At 52.4% G+C, this 18131-nt stretch overlaps 1 protein-coding gene across 1 annotated transcript; it reads left to right on the top strand.

The window, feature by feature from the left end:
• The first annotated feature begins 282 nt into the window (after window positions 1-282).
• Ncf4 (neutrophil cytosolic factor 4) lies at window positions 283-18131 on the top strand. The gene is made up of 10 exons (XM_031348416.1): window positions 283-588; window positions 5985-6069; window positions 6574-6727; window positions 9116-9186; window positions 11058-11185; window positions 11729-11786; window positions 12203-12301; window positions 16111-16241; window positions 16466-16531; window positions 17699-18131. Exons 1-10 carry the CDS (start codon window positions 557-559, stop codon window positions 17892-17894), a joined length of 1020 nt encoding a protein of 339 aa, XP_031204276.1. The 5' UTR covers window positions 283-556; the 3' UTR covers window positions 17895-18131.

Consider the following 18131-nt stretch of genomic DNA (forward strand, 5'->3'; position numbering starts at 1 on the left):
CAGGGTGAGGACAAGATGGGGCATAAGCCAATGATATCCTAGTATAAGAGGGAGGGGAAGCAGGAGAGCTTCCTGGAAGAAGCAATGTCTCCGTCAGACCTTAGGGATGGCAGGTCTTGGACTTTTGGGCAAGGGATTCAGGAAGAGGCATGAGTAGTAAGTCCCCAGGGCCACAGGTCCCTTTGATGAACTACCCAGGGCTAAAACTGCTCTATGGTGGGTGGAGCTTAGCACCAGAGACAGGCACTGAGGAAGTCCCCAAAGCCAGTGGCCTCACGCAAGCCCAGCACCCAAGGGTGCCACTTCCTCAACTGCTGTGCAGCTGGGAAGTGGGTGAGAAGATGTGTGGGGCCAGGCAGCTCAGAGCCTGAAGGAGGTCCTTCAGGGAGGGTCCAGAGAAGCTGGGCAGGGAGGGACCTCCTCAAAGGCTGATCCCCGGGACACCCCAAGCTTCAGGAAGCTCCCAGATGCACATAGGAGGAAGTGAGAGGTGAATTCAGCTTAGGCCTGGCTGGGCAAAACCCCCATCCATCTGCTTTCCTGACTACCCACAGCCATGGCCCTGGCCCAGCAGCTGCGATCGGAGAGGTGAGGGTGCGCCCCCATTCCCTGCTAGTCTTTCTGGCTGATCCCAAGAGGTCTAGGTGGGGGTTGCGGTGGGGTGGGCATGGGGAGGTAAGAGGCTGTCCCTCCTGCCAGCTGATATCAGTGGATCAGCACAGAGTCAAATTCGGAGGTCTTGCTGAATGATACTGCATGACCTGCAGGCTCGGGCAGCTGTTTCTAGAACCTTGACTTCGTAGGTCAACAGCCTCATGTACCAGTGAGAAGCCTAAGGCTCAGAATGGGGAGTGGCTTGGATGTGACCAAGAGCCACAGGGTGAGTGGGCAGCAGGGCCTGGGAGCAAAGGTGTCCTGGGTGTTAGGCTTGGGCTCCCAGTTCCTGGTTCCACGTTGCGATCAGGAGCGGCTCTTCTGCCTCCCATTCAGACTGAAGTGGGCCTCTGAGTTTCCTGTCTTTAGGTTCAAATAGCCCAGGCTCTGCCGTCTGACCCCTCTCTCTACTTTCTTATCCTGTATAGACCTTAAATGCCTGGCACAATGTTGAGGGCGGGGACTCTGCTCTGCCTGCTCTGAGGGTGTTTTTAGTCTTTCGGATCACAGTTGTGTCTCTGGGAGGCAGAACAGCGCTGGTACACACTAAGTGCTCAATAAATCTGCTGGAGCTCCACAATGACCCAGATCTACCTTAGACAAAGCTGACAGACAGGGACAAGGAGACCTGAAGGCCCTGAGCCCGGCCACCTCATTCAATCAGCCCTTGCTCAGGGTCTCTTACGGAGCTTAGCCCTGTGCTCCCGTCTGCATGTGGAGACCCAAATGACAGAGCCATCTCCTGGATCAAGCAGAAAGTAATGCTAGGAGGCAAGTGTCGGTGTGAACCACTTGAGAGACACCAGAACAGGTCTGGCTGATGAGGCCCAGGTGGGAGTGAAGAACATATGGGATCTGGAAAAAGGGATGGCGTTCCTGTAGGTCAAAGGTCAGAGGAGGTTTGTCTGTGTGGTAACAAGGGTTAGTGTTGGGTGGGGGTCAGATGGCCTTCCTTCCATTGCTACACAGAGAGATACTGGGGTGCTAAGTAAGGCTGCATGACATGATTCCAGCTCTTCTGACCCCCAAGTTCTCCTAGGAGACTGACAGACATGCAAACTTGAATCTTCTGGAAACTGTAGCCGCTTGAGGCTTGGGTCCCCTCTTGTTTCTTGGGGTGCAGGGTTCAGATGGTGCCTGTGAGGACCACCAGGGCTGAGTGTTTCCTCCGTCCACTCTGCCCTTTCCACAGCTGTCCCCAGCCCTCTGAGGGGCGACTCCCCTCCTCTGCCCCTGATGGGACCCTGGGCCCAGGTCCTAGGGCCATCGGATCTAGCATCTCCATGTCCTCTTTAGGAACCAGCCTGAGGATGTAGATTAGGAGATAGAGCATACAGCAACAGCACTTTCTAGAACCTTGTGGACAAATGTCCAATCCTAAACAGAGGCTCTTCGAGGGCAGCTGCAGAGTTTAGCTCCTATGGCCGCATGTCCAGCTCCGGACATGTGATTGAGGTACCACGAACCTGCAGTTTTTCAGGACTCTTCTAGATCAGGTCCCAAAGCATGAGTAGCTCCCGTGTGCACAGAGCCTGGTATCAGCCCAGCAAACCCTGAGTGGTGCCTGAGGAGGACATCTGTCTTCCCAGGCCCCTCCCTTAGCCCCACACCACAGCCTTCTTGCCAGCTCAGCAAGCGGCCAGGCGGCTCACACTGCATCTGCCAGCTTGCTGGTTACTCACAAGTGACAGTAGCTGCTGAGAACCTACTAAGTGCCTGGTGCCACTCTGGGTGCTTAGGGATGCCGTGTGTGGGGACCTTGCTCTTAGGGATTGCAGGGATCCTGCCTGTCACAGAGGGGGTCTCCCAACCATGAGACATAATGGACTTGAGGGGTGGGAGGAGCCAGAGGATGGAGAGAGGTCCCACAAGGTCTCTTCTGACAGGGAGCTAAGTAGAATTCTGGTCCTAGGCCAGGCTAGTCTCTGGCTCTGTCAGGCCCGTTATGTGTTCTGATACCAGCGCTACCCAGAACACTTCTGCGTTCTTCTACCCCAAAGAAAAAAGTTGAGATTCTTCCACAAGGCAGGACAACCCCTTGTGTGAGATCTGTTTGCTTTTGGCCTGTTTTTATCTTGCTCTGCCTCCTGTCCTGCGCTCTGGCCGTGCTTGCCTCCCTGGGGTTCCTTGAAATTGCCCCCCTTAATTGCCTCTCAGGGGCCCTTTGTGTGTCCACTCCTCCTGCCTGAAAGGTTCCCCCCTGCTGCCCCAAACAGCTCTTCTGTGCTTTCCTTGCCCTTAGCTGTAGGGAACCCCACTTCCCCTTAGTAGCCCTAACCCCCACAAACTGCCCTAACCCCCACAAACTGCCCTCATCCCCACAAGCTGCCCTCATCCCCACAAGCTGTCCTCTGTCGTACTGTTGGTTCCTTGAAGGATGTGAGGAGAGTCACTTGTGGAAAGTCTTTGGCCAGGATGACATAGACAGATTGCTTATTGGGTACTCAATTTCCCCACTCCTCAGAGCTATGGGGTACAAGAAGCAGAGAGCTGGTCCTTGTGATGCTAAGTAGTGTCTGTTCTATGGTTCAGGCTGCAGAGTGTAGGAGCAGACCCAGTGCTGGGGTTCATCAAAGGTCTCTCAGCTTCTTTGTCTCGAATCCCAGTTACCTCCCCGTAACCTCTTGGTGCTTCACCATCCACACCTTTCCCAGGGTGGCTCCAAGGAGTAGGTGCCCAGTTCCTGGTGTGCTGTGGGCACTCCCAGCCATCAGTGTTACCCACGGCCATTTCTCCCTTTCCAGTTCCCTCCTGCCCCACCCCAGCTTCTGTGGGAAGTGGGTGAGGCCACTCTTCCCAAGGGTGTCTTCATGGGACATGTTGAAAGTGAGTGGGAAGGCACCAGTGGCCACAGAGGTGCTTCAGTCTAGGGGACGGCCCCTGCTGGTCTGCTGACTTCCCCAGTCACTGCCTGGTGACTTCTGAATCCAGATACACCAGCTTGGGACAGACCAGGTCCCAGGGGACCCTGTGCAGGGTGTGCAGGCTCCTAGTAACCCCATACTTTGTGAGGTATGGGACACGTTGTCCTATCTGTCTCTCAGGCACTGCCAGGAGAATCCAGTTGCTTCTTCAACTCCTTCTCACCCTCCTCTTTCTCTTCCTCCTCCATTTCCATGTTCCCTTCTCCTTCCTCTATCTCACCCTCCTGCCCCCTTCCTTCTCCTCCCCTTCTTCATCCTTCTCTCCTCCCTTCCCTCTTTCTCTTCCATCTTATTTTCCCTGGCATCCTATTCTCCTCCTCCTCTTCCTTCTCCTCTTCCTCCTCTTCCTCTTTTTCTTCCATCTCTACCTCCTCTTTTGAAACAGGGTTTCACTCTGTAGCCCGGACTGATCTAGAACCCCCCATTCCATCATGACTCACTCTCCTCAGCCTCCTAATTTCTGAGATCACAGGTATGTGCCACCTATGCCTGGCTATTCCCACTTCCTGCTTCCTGGTCTGTATACAAGTGACAGACAGCTGACCTTGGCTGTACCTGGCGGCCGGCTTCCTCTTTCTCTGCTTGTCTTTCTCAGCCCTCTCCAATTCACTTAAGCCTCTTAAGTCTTAGCCATAGCCATAAGCCACAGGCAGGTGGCTCTCACCTTAACCACACATCAGCCCCACCATGCCATCTCCACACCTGCAACCAGCCTCTTGCTGGATGCCTGCCCAGAGGCATCTCACCTTAGCATGACATGAGCCGAGTCTGACAGCCCTACCCCTCCCTGTACTGGTCAGAAACAGGCATCACTCTTGTCATGGCCCTTTTTTTCAGTCCAGCTCAGCTGCCCTATCTTAGTCATGTATCCCCTGGAAATGCATTAGGCTGCAGGGAAAAGCAGGACTGGTCTTGGCCTAAATGGCAACCAGTTGTTCTTTTTCACAGTAAAGGTCCAGAGGAAGGCTGCACTCATTCCATAGCTCAGGGGGCTCAACACCAACCCTACATCCTTTCATTTTGCATCATGATTTGCCTCATGGCTGTACAGTGGTTGCTGTGGGTCCAGATGCCACCCCCACCCCATCTCATTGACCAGAGCTAGTCACATGGTTGTGTTGAGGCTCAAGGGCAGGTGGGAACAGGAATAGGAGCGCTGTTTGGTTCAGGCCAATCATGACATACTGCCTCTCCAAACTAGGCACATTTAACGCTGAACACGACTGTTACTTGATTGGCCAGGAAGAAAAAACAAAAAACAAAACAAAACAAAAAAAAACCAAAAAAACCCAGGGACATATGAAATGCTCATCTAGCATTTTGTTGGGGTCCTATCATTTGCATGTCCTGGCTCATATCGCCCCTTACTCTTGGGGCTTCTCATGGAGCTGTCTCATTTAGTCTCTGTCCACATGGCTGGCTACCTGTGGTGACCTCCTTGAACCAGGATCTTCCAAAGCCCATATAGTTACTTGATCTCAGGACCTTTAGACAAATGTATCCACCTTAAGACCCACCAGGCTCTGCCCTCAAGCAAATCTAATCTTCCTCAGGGCTCAGAACCTTAGCATAAGCTGTTCCCACTGTCTGGAAGAACCTCCCTAGTTTCCAGTGAATACCAGTCGACCTCCCTTGACCTGGCTCAAACGCCACCTTTTTGCGGCTTTTTCTTACTTGGGCATAGTCAACCGATCTCTTGACTGGGGGATGTGGGCTGCTCTCTGTCAGTCAGCCTCATGGTTCTATAACAAAATACCTGAGTCAATTAATATATGAAGTAAAAAGGCTTACTTAGGCCCATGGTTCTGTAGATTCCACTAAAGAGCAGGTCAACCCCTTTGCCTTGGGCCTCTAGAGATGGCAGCAAACTAAAGCAGGAGTACATGGCAGAGCAATCCAGATGCAAGCAGAGGAACTGGAGAAGGAACATGGTCCTTTAGTCCCCTTCAAGGCAATCCCTAGGGACCCAAGGACCTCCCAGGAAGCTCCCTTCCTAGAGGTCCACATACTCCCTAGTGGTGATACCCTGGGGACTTGGCCTTTAACTGTGGATTGTGGGGACACCCGTACAAACCAGCGCAGGCTTCCCAGCACACGCTTCATCCTGTGACACAGAGCCTGGCACAAGGCTGGCACAAAATGGGCACCGGGACCTGGTAGGCTCATGGGTGGACAGCGAGGCTGCCAAGTGGTAGGTTGGACTAGAAGCCGGCTGGTGATACCAATTCCAACTCTGCGTCCCTCGTTCTCAGGGCTTGACCTGTGCCCTGACATCCTGGGGTTCCCAGCATCAATAAGGTGCTAGGCATGGACAGTGTTCAGAATGAGGTGTGCAGGCCTTCATCAGCGGGCTGTGTTCAGAACAGGCAAGGTAGTAACTGATCACCTCCCTCTGGCCTCCTACAGCGACTTTGAGCAGCTTCCAGATGATGTGGCCATCTCAGCCAACATCGCTGACATCGAAGAGAAGAGGGGCTTCACCAGCCACTTTGTAAGAGTCACCAATCCCTGTTCCTTCGACCTCTAACCTCCGACCTTCCTTCCACCTTTCATCTCCTGGCTCAGTGGGTCTCATCAGGGACATTTTTCTGTCTGGAACACCTGGAGATTCTCTAAGACACCTTGACAGTGGTATCTCTGGACAGGGTTGCTGGCACTTGCTGGATGGAATGTAGGGGTGCTTCTGAACACATCCAAAAGCATGGGACACCCCAGGGAAGGCTTACCCTACTCAGTATGCTTCAGGGCTTTTGAGAGAGCCTGTTCCCTCTCTGTGACCTCTGACCTCATCCTGTGCTCATCGCTGGGCTCTCTTATCCCCCCTCATCTCCCAGTGCTCCCACCTTCAGTCTCCCCAACCTCCTCAGCTTCCCAACCCTCTTCACTTTCCACAACTTTCTATCTCCTAGCTCCCCTACCTTATAAAGACACCCAGCCTCCCAGCATCCATCCTACCCTGGTCTAGCTCCTCTCCCCCAGCCTCTCTCCTCCTCAGGTTTTTGTCATCGAGGTAAAGACAAAGGGAGGATCCAAGTATCTCATCTACCGCCGCTATCGCCAGTTCTACGCCCTGCAAAGCAAGCTGGAGGAGCGGTTTGGGCCAGAGAGCAAGATCAGCCCATTCACCTGCAGCCTGCCCACATTGCCAGGTAGGTTGCACTCGTTCCGCTGCCCCCGGAGCTGGCCCTGGCCCTCGCCTCACCTTCCAACTCTGCAAAATGTTATTTCACCCCCTTTTGCAAACTATTCATTTGCCTGGTGACCTTCTTGTAGCCATAGACTGGCAGTGTCCCCCAGCAGCTCCCTGCCTGCCACTCTTTGGCCTTCAGGGTACTTTCACTGCTACAGTTTCCGTGTCACAACCCCTGGCCTTTGGGAACCTAGTACAGTCACCTTGCCACAGCCATCTCTACCCAGGGAGCCTGGGCTGGGAGCACTCAGCACCTGGGTTCTGGTCTTTCCTGTCTCTCTCAGTCACCCATGAGCCCCGGCTCTCCAGTCACATAGCCTCAGCCTCAAAAGATCCCCAAGGCTCCTCCTCTCTGTCCCTTGGGGAAGCAGGGAGCCACATGGTCTGAGTACACATAGCCTCCAACCCCACTCCTGTTCCTCCCTCCTTCCCACATGCCCCTCCTCCAATCTCCTGTGCCCCCTCCCTCCTGAGCTTGCCCAATAAAGTCCCTGGAGACATTCCTGACTCTATCATATCACATCTTCCCTAAGCCTCAGAGGCCTGCCCGGCTGCCCTTCTTCCAGCCCACCTCCTGTGGGTGCGCTGCTCCCCCCCCAAACATATCCTCTTCATCCATCTCCAGAAAGGGGCAAGGGACCTGAGAGGCAAGGGACCTCCTACCCCCTCCCCCACCCACACACACTTCCTAGTGGTGAGGAGGAGATGCCTCTCTCCATCCTCCCCTTCCCCGACTCCCCACACCCTTTCTCTGCTCTCTGGTCAGTTTCCTTGACACACAGCTCCCTCCCCAGTGGAGCATCTGCATAGGCTTTTCACCACAAGCCCAACTGATGAGCTATAATCAAGTGTCCCTGTGGGGAGCCTCTCTTCTAAGCCTCCTGTCCCAAAGATCAAAGTCTCCAAAGATCATGCTCTCATTATTCCTTTTCAGAGACTCTTCTGCAGTCTCAGGGTCTCACCTTCCCTCCGGACACTTCCCCCAGGACAGAGACCCCTGGTTCTGATCTGATGTCCAGAAGCTGAGGGCTCCCCCTTGTGCCCAGTCTCTTCCTCCATTAGGCCCCCTCCACCACCTCCAGTTCCCCTCCAGCCTTCCTGAGTCCAGTTCACCTTTCTTGTTGCAGACTCTGCTCTCTTGCTCACCCTGGAATGGGGCACTCTCCCCCATCCTTGCCTGTCTCATCTTCTCACTCTGAACAACTGCTGCTTGTGACTTTGTCTCTTTTTGGTTTGTGGCTCCTGGGTAGCCCCAACCTTTATATACTACCTTCTTGGCATCACAGGTGCCCACCCTGCCTGCCCTGTAGCACAGGACCCTCTGGGTGGCAGTTCCCTCAAGTGTCTGCTTGAAGGCTCCTGGTGGACCTTCATCATGTGGTTGGACATTACCTGTTTCCTATTTCCCAGAACACTCTTTGTGTTAGGGGCATGGCTAATTCATCTGCACAGAGATTCTTAGTTCTCTGCAGTGTCTGTATGTGTGAATGGGGCTTCAGACCCATGGTTTCTAATGAAGGTAGCCTGCTGAAAGGGACTTTAGGGAGCCCCCTACTTCTAGGATGCCAATGTAGTTGTTCTGGGGAATCCTATCTAGTGGGATGCTCAAAAGCTCCTATGGTGGCCTGAGGGTTATCTAAGTCTGAAGATGGGGAGCTCACTGTGATCCAGGCAGATCAGAGCTAAGATTTGTGATTGTGCATGCATACATGTGCATCTGTTTTATGTATGTGCACATATGTTTGTGTGTAAAAGCATGTTGCATCTGTGCGCATATATATACATGCACACATAAGCCTTACATGTGTATTTGCATATATGTGTTTGTGGGTATACTGCATGTGTGTGCATGCATATATGTACATGTTCCAGACTGCGGGTATATCTGTGCAGGTGTGTGTGCACATATGTATATAAGCTCATGCAGGTGCATTTGTGTGCATGTGTGCTCATGCATGCATCTGAGTGAGTGTGTGCATGCATGTTATTGTGTATGCATGTGTCTATGTGAATGAGCTTGTGTCTGTATGAGCTTTGTATAGGTCCATAGAGTGTGTGTGTTGTGCTGAGTGTTTATGTGTGTGCATGCATACATGTGAGTGTGTGTGTACCTGTACACACCTTTGTGTGCAGGAGCAGACATGACACAGAGAACTCCTTCTGCCTTCTAGTGATGCTAGGATGGGAAGGCGCAGTTGGAAAGTATCTCGGTGACACTTGGTACCATGACAGAGGGCAGGAGGAGCTCTGAGCTGGGGCAGGAGCACTGGGCAGTTATCTGGCTGGTGGGGCAGCTGAAGGGCAGGAACCATGTGGTCCAGGCTCTGGGCACCTTTTCTCTTTTCAGCCAAAGTCTACATGGGTGCAAAACAAGAGATCGCTGAGTCTCGGATCCCGGCCCTCAATGCCTACATGAAGGTACCCGCTGCCGTGTGCCATGGTGTTTGAGTGGGCAGGGTATTACTGTGGGGCATGAAATTGAGAACTGACAGTTCACTGAGGCCCCCATGATCCCATCTTCAATCCTGAAAGGCCTGGCTGGAGAGAGGGGCAGGGTATGTACTCAGGATTAAGGAGCTGGGTCACGAAAGTCATGTTTGACGAATCCTTGAATGCACCAAGCTCAAGGAATATATTTGTGCCCGGCTCTAGAATGCCTGCCTGCCCCAGAGCACCTATGGCCCAGGGGATCCTTACAAGGTAGTGAGCACCCTGTCAACAGAAGCATCCAAACCATGGTATGACAGAAAGCCTTCCTGGCTGTCCAGAGGTCCTTTGCATCTGGAGAGCTCTGGCCTTGGAGACTCTTGAGTGCTTTGGAGTGAGCAAGCAGTCCTCTCTCGGGAAGCCTCGGCTTCCTCCATTGTGAGAGGAACAGTCCCTCCGGCTCTCAGCTCTCAATGACCAAAGCCGGGGTCTACTGAGAAAATGAGGGCAAGTAGCTTTTAGAACTGTGAACCTGCTTCTAGATTATGATCCTGAGGGATTTTCCACAGCTCTCTGGATGCTTCTGGAACTGTGGCCCCCATACAGTGGCCTCAGCTCTGCAGGGTAACTGAGCCATACGGGGCTGAATAGGGTAATCATGCCAGTATCCACAGCTCCATGTCTTCATACTTCAGTCACACGTGTGCACATGGGCAGAGAGAGAAAGAGAGGAGAAAGAGAGAGAGAGGGAGAGAGAGAGAGAGAGAGAAGAAGAGAGAGGGAGAGAGAGAGGAGAGAGGGAGGGAGAGAGGGAGAGAGAGATAAAGGGAGAGAGGGAGAGAGAGAGGAGAGAAAGGGAGGAAGAGAGGGAGGGAGAGAGAGGGAGAGAGAGAGGAGAAAGGGAGAGAGGGAGAGAAACAGAGAGAGGGGAGAGAGAGAGGGAGGGACAGAAAGGAGAGAGGGAGGGAGAGAGGGAGAGAGAGAGGAGAAAGGGAGGGAGAGAGGGAGAGAGAGGAGAGAGGGAGGAAGAGAGGGAGGGATAGAGAGGGAAAGAGAGAGGAGAGAGAGAGGGAAAGAGGGAAAGAAAGAGAGGGAGGGAGAGAGAGAGGGAGGGAGAGGGGAGAGAGAGAGGGAGGGAAGGAGAGAGAGAGAGAGAGAGAGAGAGAGAGAGAGAGAGAGAGAGAGAGAGAGAGAGAGCACCTGGTAGAGGGCATTGACCTGCAAGCCCTCCAACTCCCGTCCCAATCACTTCCCGGGTCTGCCCTCACCCCCACCCCTTCCAAGCACTGTCCCTCCTTATGATTCATTTGGTAGAGTGCTTGCCTAGCATTTGAGAAGGCCTGGGTTTGTTCCTCTGTATCAAATAAAATAGACATGGTGGCTCACACCTATAATCCCAACACTTAGGAGGTTAGAAGCAAGATGATCAGACGTTCCAGCTCATTCTTGGTTACATAGCAAGTGTGAGGCCAGCCTAGGCTACATGAGCCCTAATATGTGCACCTCCAGTGCCTCTGGATGCCCCAGCTGTGATACTAAGCTGTGTGGCTTTGGGCAGGTCCTTCCCCTCTCTGATCCTAAGCTTACAGGTTTCTGGTGTAATCAGCCCCCTTAATCCATCTCTGGAGACCTTTAGGTGATTTTAAATGACCTCTCAAGCCAGCATCCCTCCCCAAGCCCCACCCTGCTCACCCTGGGCCAAGAGCAAAGCTTGGGAATTGTCTCCTTCAGCCCCTGAGTGCTAATAACTCATTTTTTATTATCAGCTGAGAATGCGTTAGCAGAGACGGTAGACAGGGTGGTGTGTTGACAGGACTGTCTAGATATTTACGTCGCTTGCCCATCTGTCCTTCTTCACACAGAACCTCCTGAGCCTGCCGGTCTGCGTGCTGATGGACCCTGACCTCAGGATCTTCTTCTATCAGTCTCCGTACGATGCGGAGCAGGTGCCCCAGGCACTCCGCAGGCTCCGACCACGCACGCGCAAAATGTAGGTGGCCATAGCTACACCTCTGAGCCAGCGAATGAGTCCAATCTCTGTCCTCCAGGGGTCACTGTTGCTTCTTGTTCCAAAGAGTCCAGTGCTCCCTTCTCACCCTGTCCCTCTCAGAAAAATGAACCAGGCAGTCCTTGAGGCATCAAAGTAGTGAAATGGCTCTAGTTTCTGTGCGAGCCACTTCTTTAAGAAGCCAAGGAAAAGCAGTCAGGGATCCTGAGCCCTGAACTCCTCCAAAGCACCTAAGAGGGCAGGTAGGGTCTGAATTCCAGCTTCTCAGGAGAGTTTGGCTCTGAGAGCCAAGTTGAGGACCAGTGAAGACTTAGAGGCGCTGAGCCATGATCCCCTCTCCATTCCTTCTCCAAGCTTTCTCTTCGGGTCTTCTGTGGGAGAGCAACCTCACCTGGGGCAGTGGTGAGAATACAAGACGAAGGGCTGGCTGCAGGAGCAACCAACCATGACTGGTGGCTGCGCATAATCTTTCCCCGGCTCTCGGGGGATCCACTAGGCTGACACCGTGCCCTTTTCTTTTCATAGCAAGAGTGTGTCTCCACAAGGGGCCATCACGGACCGCATGGAAGCTCCGAGAGCAGAGGTACCACACGCAGGCTAGACCTCATCCACCGCAACTGTGGAGCCCGCCTGCTGTGCACCACTGTGCACTTGGGATGGTGTTGTGTGCACAGTAGGAAATGCTTTGGTAGACAGCAGTGGGATACAGGAGGGCTGTAGCCCACAGGGAGGCCAGCAGGGAGGGGGATGAGCAGGACAAGCCAGGCTCAGGGTTTAGATCCCTCCTCCCAATGTGAGCCCAACTTGCTCTGAAAGGACCACCTACTCTGTAGTTGGGGAAGGAAAGGTTCTAATCGAAGTCCTCCTCAAACAGAGGGGCTGTATCAGCACCCATCCCAACCCTCAGTTTCCTTACCTGCAGGGACAGACACCAAAGTAGTTAAGCTCTTCAAAGACTCAATATTTTCTCCATCTCAGCAATGCTGTCCTTCTCCTCAGGCCTTGTTCGACTTCACTGGAAACACCAAACTCGAGCTAAGTTTCAAAGCTGGAGATGTGATCTTCCTTCTCAGTAAGATCAACAAAGACTGGCTAGAGGTGAGATGGAGAGAGAGGGTCAGAGTCAGGAAGACTAACTAGAGGCGAGATGGAGGGCCATGTCAGAGTACATGGATGACGGGGTGGAAGTGAGGTTGGAGGTGAGGGGGAAGGTCAGATGGAGATGAGATTAGAGGAAGGGGTGAGATAGTGGTGGAGGGGGGAGTGGAGATGAAGGTGGAGAGAGGTTGGATGTAAAGTTAGAGGTGAGGATGGAGGTGAAGGTGGAAATGAAGGCATAGGTGAGGATGGGATAAGGATGGAGTTGAGGATGGAGGTGAAGATAGAAATGAAAATAGAGGAAGGAAAATGGGGATGAAGTTGTGGGTAAGGCTGGAGGTGAGGATAAAAGTAAGGCTGGAGTTAAGGATGGGAGCAAGACTGGGGTTGAGGATGGGATAACGGTGGAGGTGAGGATGGGGGTAAGGATAGAATAAGGGTGGAGGTGAGAATGGAAATGGAGGTGAGGATGGGGGTGAGGATAGAGGTGTGGATGGAGGTGAGGATGGGGGTGAAGATGGGGGTGAGGATGGGGCTAAAGATGGAGGTGAGGGTGACTGAGAGATGAGGCAAAGGTAGAATAAAGGTAGTTTGAGTTTTTCACAGGCAGACACCATGAAAGGTCTGGGGAGGCCCAAGGATAGACGTCCTCTGTTATTGTCCTGAAAGTCCCAGCATGTCTGGGTGACCTGTGAGGTGACCTGTTTGTAGGCCAGATGTGTTGGTAAAGCAGAACACATGCCACACAGCACATGTGACAGTGAGGGGACAACTTGCAGGAGTTGTTCCCTCTCCTCCTCTCCCTCTGACAGGCTGGTTGTAGAAGTGGAACTAGGCTTGTCAGGCTTGGCAGCACGCCTCTTTACCCCCTGAGCCATTTCACAGCCCCCTCCCGTTCTATTCAGTTTCTTGACCACTAACAAGGCTTCTAGAAACTGACACTCTTGGCTCTGGGGGACTGATAATTCCTGGGGAAGGGCAGGCTATTTAGGGAAGGAAAGGCAGTCAGGGTGTTTAACAGTACTCTGTGTCACCACTAGATGGCAGCAGTCCACCTGGTCACCCCAATCCCATAGGTTTCTCCAGGTTTGCTTTGGGGGTCAGACTTTCCCCACTGAGAGATGCGAAGGCTCCTATGTAATAATGTGACCTCCCTGGCCAGCAGCAAGGATGACTAATTAGGAGAGGGTGTCCGTGCCTGAGGCAGCTCAGTGGAGGACTGCTTACCTAGCGTGCAAGGCCCTGAGTCCCACCCACCATACTGTGAAACAACAGAAGAGCAGTTACGAGTGTGTCAGGACCTCACTGTTTTTAGCTGGCCTTGTGTACTTCAGGAGGTTGCTCAACCCCATGGTTTCCTTTCCTGTAAATGATGAGAACAGTTTCTTCATTGCTTCCTGGCAGGGACGAGGGAGAGGCGGATGTCCTCCAGGCCTTGTCCCCAGAGAGTCTAGGTGCCTTGTTCTCACGGCATGTGAAGGGACTGGGACATCTTGAATGTGACCCTAAAGCTGCTCCTCCCCCCACCCCCCCGGGTGTTACTTTGCTCCACACTAACAGGGAGTGACTGTGCCAGGTCCCTTAACTGGGCCTGGTCATCTCTATCATAATATTGTCACTATAGGACATTCTCTGGCCCTCACTGTGCTTGAGGGAGGCAGAGTTCCTGGGATCCTGAGGCTGGACAGGAGTGGGCATGGCAGGGGTAGGGATATAACTGTTTGAGCGTCTGCCTCCTCGTGCTCTGGGTCTCAGAAGCCTCGTCTACCCGAGTGGCTATGGTGACCGCCACTGTTGTAAGAGGAACTGTTGACCGCTGTCCTGTCTTCTGGAAAGTCTTACTGTCTGCATGTCGTCACTGTCAGACCTCAGGCTGCAGGGAGGGTCTCTGTGGCGTAGGAAGAGGAAGGAGCCTCAGTCTTTGAGACAGCGTGAAGAGGATGTGATTCCTAGGGCTGCGGAGAGAACTCAGGCCGCATCCCAGGACCCACACTAAAAAGCCAGCCATGGTGGCTTGTGTTTATCATGCAGCTCTGAGGGAGGCAGAGACAGGTGGATCCCTGGGGCTTGCTGCCCAGTTGCAAACCAGCCACAAATTGGCCAAGTTCTAGTTTTCTTTCTGTTGCTGTGATAAACACATGGCCAGAGGCAACTTGGAGAGTTTACTTGGTTATACGTTTCAGGTCACAGTCAGTCCGTCCCTGAGGGAAGTCAGGACAGGAAGCAACCTGGAGGCAGAAACTGAAGCAGAGGCCAGGGAGGAGTGCTGCTTACTGGCTTACCCTCCATGGCTTGCTCAGCCTGCTTTCTTGTACAACCCTGGACCACCTCCCCAGGGGTACCCCCCTCTACAGTGGTCTGGGCCCTCCCACATTAATCATTAATAATAATCATACTCCAAGGACTTGCCCACAGGATGATCTGATGAAGACATTTTCTCAGCTGAGGTTCCCACTTCCTAGATAACTCTGTGTCAGCTTGACAGAAACCAGCCAGTATGGACGAGTCCCAGGTCAATGGAAGACCCTGTTTCAAAGAGGAAAAAATATGTAGATAGAGACTGAAGAGTGACATCTGAAGTAATCCTCTAGACTATGTATGTACACATATACACGCACATGTATGCACACATGTATACACTCACATAAATACACATACATGCTCATGTGCACACCTGCATATTCATTCACACACATAAGCACACATACGTATATACACACATACATATACATAATAAACATAAACATGCACACACACATATAAATAGGCACACACACACATGGATACAGAAAAGAATGCATATTCTGTTGCATGGTCATAGAGGTTTTAAGTGTCCACATGAGCAACACAGAGACAGGATTGGGGTCCTTCCTGGTTCTGTACTTAGGTGAGAGGCCCAAGCCTTCGGGTGACACCCAAAACCTGGGAAGGAGCATGAAGCACTTTCAGTTCTCTCTGCAGCCCCGACGCCTGCCCCCTGCCCTGATTTCCCCTTTGCGCATGCAGCTATCTGCCACAGAGCTCCTGCGTGTTCATGTGTCCCCTATCCTTCTGTGCTGTCAGGGGTGCTGCATGAGGGAACAGTGCTTGTGTAACTCCAGGCCCAGGGATTGGGCATAATGGTGCGTGAGAATCTTTGCTGAAGGAAAGAATGAATGAGGAAGAGAAGAAAGGAAGAAGGGAGAGAAGAGAGAAGGGAGAGGAGAGAGAGAGGGACAGAGAGGCAGACAGCTCCCCAAATAGATTCAGGGCTCTTATAAAGCTGGATTGCAGGACTCTGGGTTAGGCAGCTTGGTGAATCTCCTCACTTAGTCTCTCTGTGTTAGTTGGCTTTGGTCACTATAATAAAACGTCCAAGGCATCTAGCTTGTGAAGAGGAAAGGTTCAGAGGAGAGGTTTGCTATGGCTCACTATGCTGGAAGCTCCAGTTCCTGCACTGAGGCCACTCATCATGGCAGGAGCATGTCATGTGAGAGTAAAATTCTTACATTATGGTCAGAAAGAAAAATAAGTAAGTAAAATAGATATTAATTAGTTATTAATTAATTAATTAAAGAGAGGAAAGGAGCCGGTCCCTGCTATCTGATTAAGGGAGTCCTCTCCCCAGCAAGCAAGAGAAGGCATTTCTATTAGTACCTGTTTTTCCAACCCTGGGGTTCTCCTACAACCACCCTGGGGACCAAGCCATTGACACTTGGACTTTGGGGGACAATCTATGACAATTGTTGTAAAGGGTGTTTTTGTCCTCTGAGATATGGCCCTGGGCCTCACTCCCCCATGAAGCAGTCTCTTCTCCCTGCCTCCCCCAGGGCACATCCCAGGGAGCCACAGGCATCTTCCCAGGGTCTTTCGTGAAGATCCTCAAGGACTTCCCCGAGGATGAGGACACCACCAACTGGCTCCGATGCTACTTCTATGAAGACACAGGCAAAACCATCAAGTTGGTGTCTTGCTGGGAGGACGGGCCTCTTCCTCCTCCTTGCCGCCCCCACCATGCCGCTATCTCCCCCACCATGCTGCTATCTCCCAGTCAACGCTCCTGTGTTATCTCTCCCCTCCCCTGAAGCTGCTGCGGCTCCCATAGTGCTTTAGCGAGAGTTTGTTTTTGGCCCCCAGCGTGTCCCCTTCCACCCTGATGCTTGTCTCTTCTACTGTCCCCCTTAGGGACATTGCAGTGGAGGAGGACCTCAACAGCACCCCCCTGTTCAAAGACCTGCTAGTGCTCATGAGGTGAGAGGTTGGGAAGGGAGCCTGCAGAGAAGGGACTAGGAGGGGATCTGTGACAGCTCCAGCTGCAGCCCATGGTGCCTTAGAGAGGAGCCAAGCAGGCTGCAGAGGGCAAGGGCTCAGCTGAGATCCCAGTGTGGGACTGTGGATCTGCTATCAGAACAGAACATCTCTCTAGCTAAAAGCCTTGGACTTGGGCATGGGAGCGCGCACACACACACACACACACACACACACACACACCACCCAGCTGGGGAAAATAGCACCTCCTGAGATCCAGACCATTATGAAACATTTCCTCAGAGAGCCCCAAAGCACTGTCCCGTCTCTCACAATTAAAACAGGGCAGCCTGTACGAGAACCATATTTCACCCCTCTCGTTAGCTGATGTGTGCTCAGATTCCATCAGTACACGCACACACATGAAACAATACACACCCACAACGTATAACAAACGAGCACAAACACACAGTACACACACACACAAACACACAAAAATATAATACACAAACATATAATATACGACACACAACACAGATACAAAACAAACATATACACAGAAACACAAATATATGTAAATACCCCTGTCACACAAGCATACACAAAACAAGCACACACACACACACACACACACACACACACACACACACACACGCTCACAATGTCTCCCTGGCCATGCCTACCATTCTCCAACCCCCCTGGTGGCTTAGCCCCACTCCCCCTGTTACCATTGTCAATAACATTGTTCACTCACATATATTGTCTCATTATTTTCTGGGGATGATTTTCAAGAAGTGAGACTATAGGATGGAAGTGTATGCAAGGCGATTAGACTGGGCCTGTTGGGTCAGACGGTGCCTGGGAAGCTCATTCAGATCTTCCTTCCATGAGTAAGCATGGCCCTCCTCCCAAAGTTGTCAGCTGGTTCCCACAGGCCTTGCCACTGCTTAGGAAACTTCTAAACCTTCCATCCACTTATATGCTAGAAGCTTCGGGCTGTACCATTATTGGGTTACAGAGTCCTCTCTTCCTCTGAGGTCTCAGTTTCCTCATCTGCAGAACAGGAGTAAGGCTGTTTAGATGATGGGGCCCTGCACCACTCAGATCCACAGATCTAAAGGCCCTGGGTTCTCCCAGGATCCACAGACTAATCCCAGTGTGTTCCTCTAGGCGTGAGTTCCAGAGAGAGGACATTGCCCTTAATTACCAGGATGCTGAGGGGGACCTGGTTCGGCTGCTGTCAGATGAGGATGTGGGACTCATGGTGAAGCAGGCCCAAGGGCTCCCTTCCCAGAAACGCCTCTTCCCCTGGAAGCTGCACGTCACACAGAAGGATGACTACAGTGTCTACAACACTGTACCCTGAGTCAAGGATGGGGACCCTGTGGCAAGGATGGTGTGCTAAGCAAAGGGTTCTTGCCTTCCAAGAAAATGAAGACCTTCTGGGAGGCTGGTATAAGATGCAACCCTCCTGGGCCAGAGTGCCCACTGGACAGGATTCTACTAAATTTTTGACACTTTACCATTTGAATTCAATAAACCATTCTGTCTCTAAGGGCCACAGTTAGGAAATGGGATTTTGTGGAGGATCAGGGAGTAAAGT

Source organism: Mastomys coucha, unplaced genomic scaffold, assembly GCF_008632895.1.
Source record: "Mastomys coucha isolate ucsf_1 unplaced genomic scaffold, UCSF_Mcou_1 pScaffold11, whole genome shotgun sequence".
NCBI lineage: Eukaryota > Metazoa > Chordata > Mammalia > Rodentia > Muridae > Mastomys > Mastomys coucha.

Excerpts from the sequence above, each read along its gene's own strand:
- Ncf4 (XM_031348416.1), top strand. The coding sequence starts at position 557 with ATGGCCCTGGCCCAGCAGCTGCGATCGGAGAG. Across the intron at positions 11,787-12,202 it reads TGGAAGCTCCGAGAGCAGAG|GCCTTGTTCGACTTCACTGG; the intron begins GTACCACACGCA and ends CCTTCTCCTCAG. Across the intron at positions 16,532-17,698 it reads GACCTGCTAGTGCTCATGAG|GCGTGAGTTCCAGAGAGAGG; the intron begins GTGAGAGGTTGG and ends GTGTTCCTCTAG.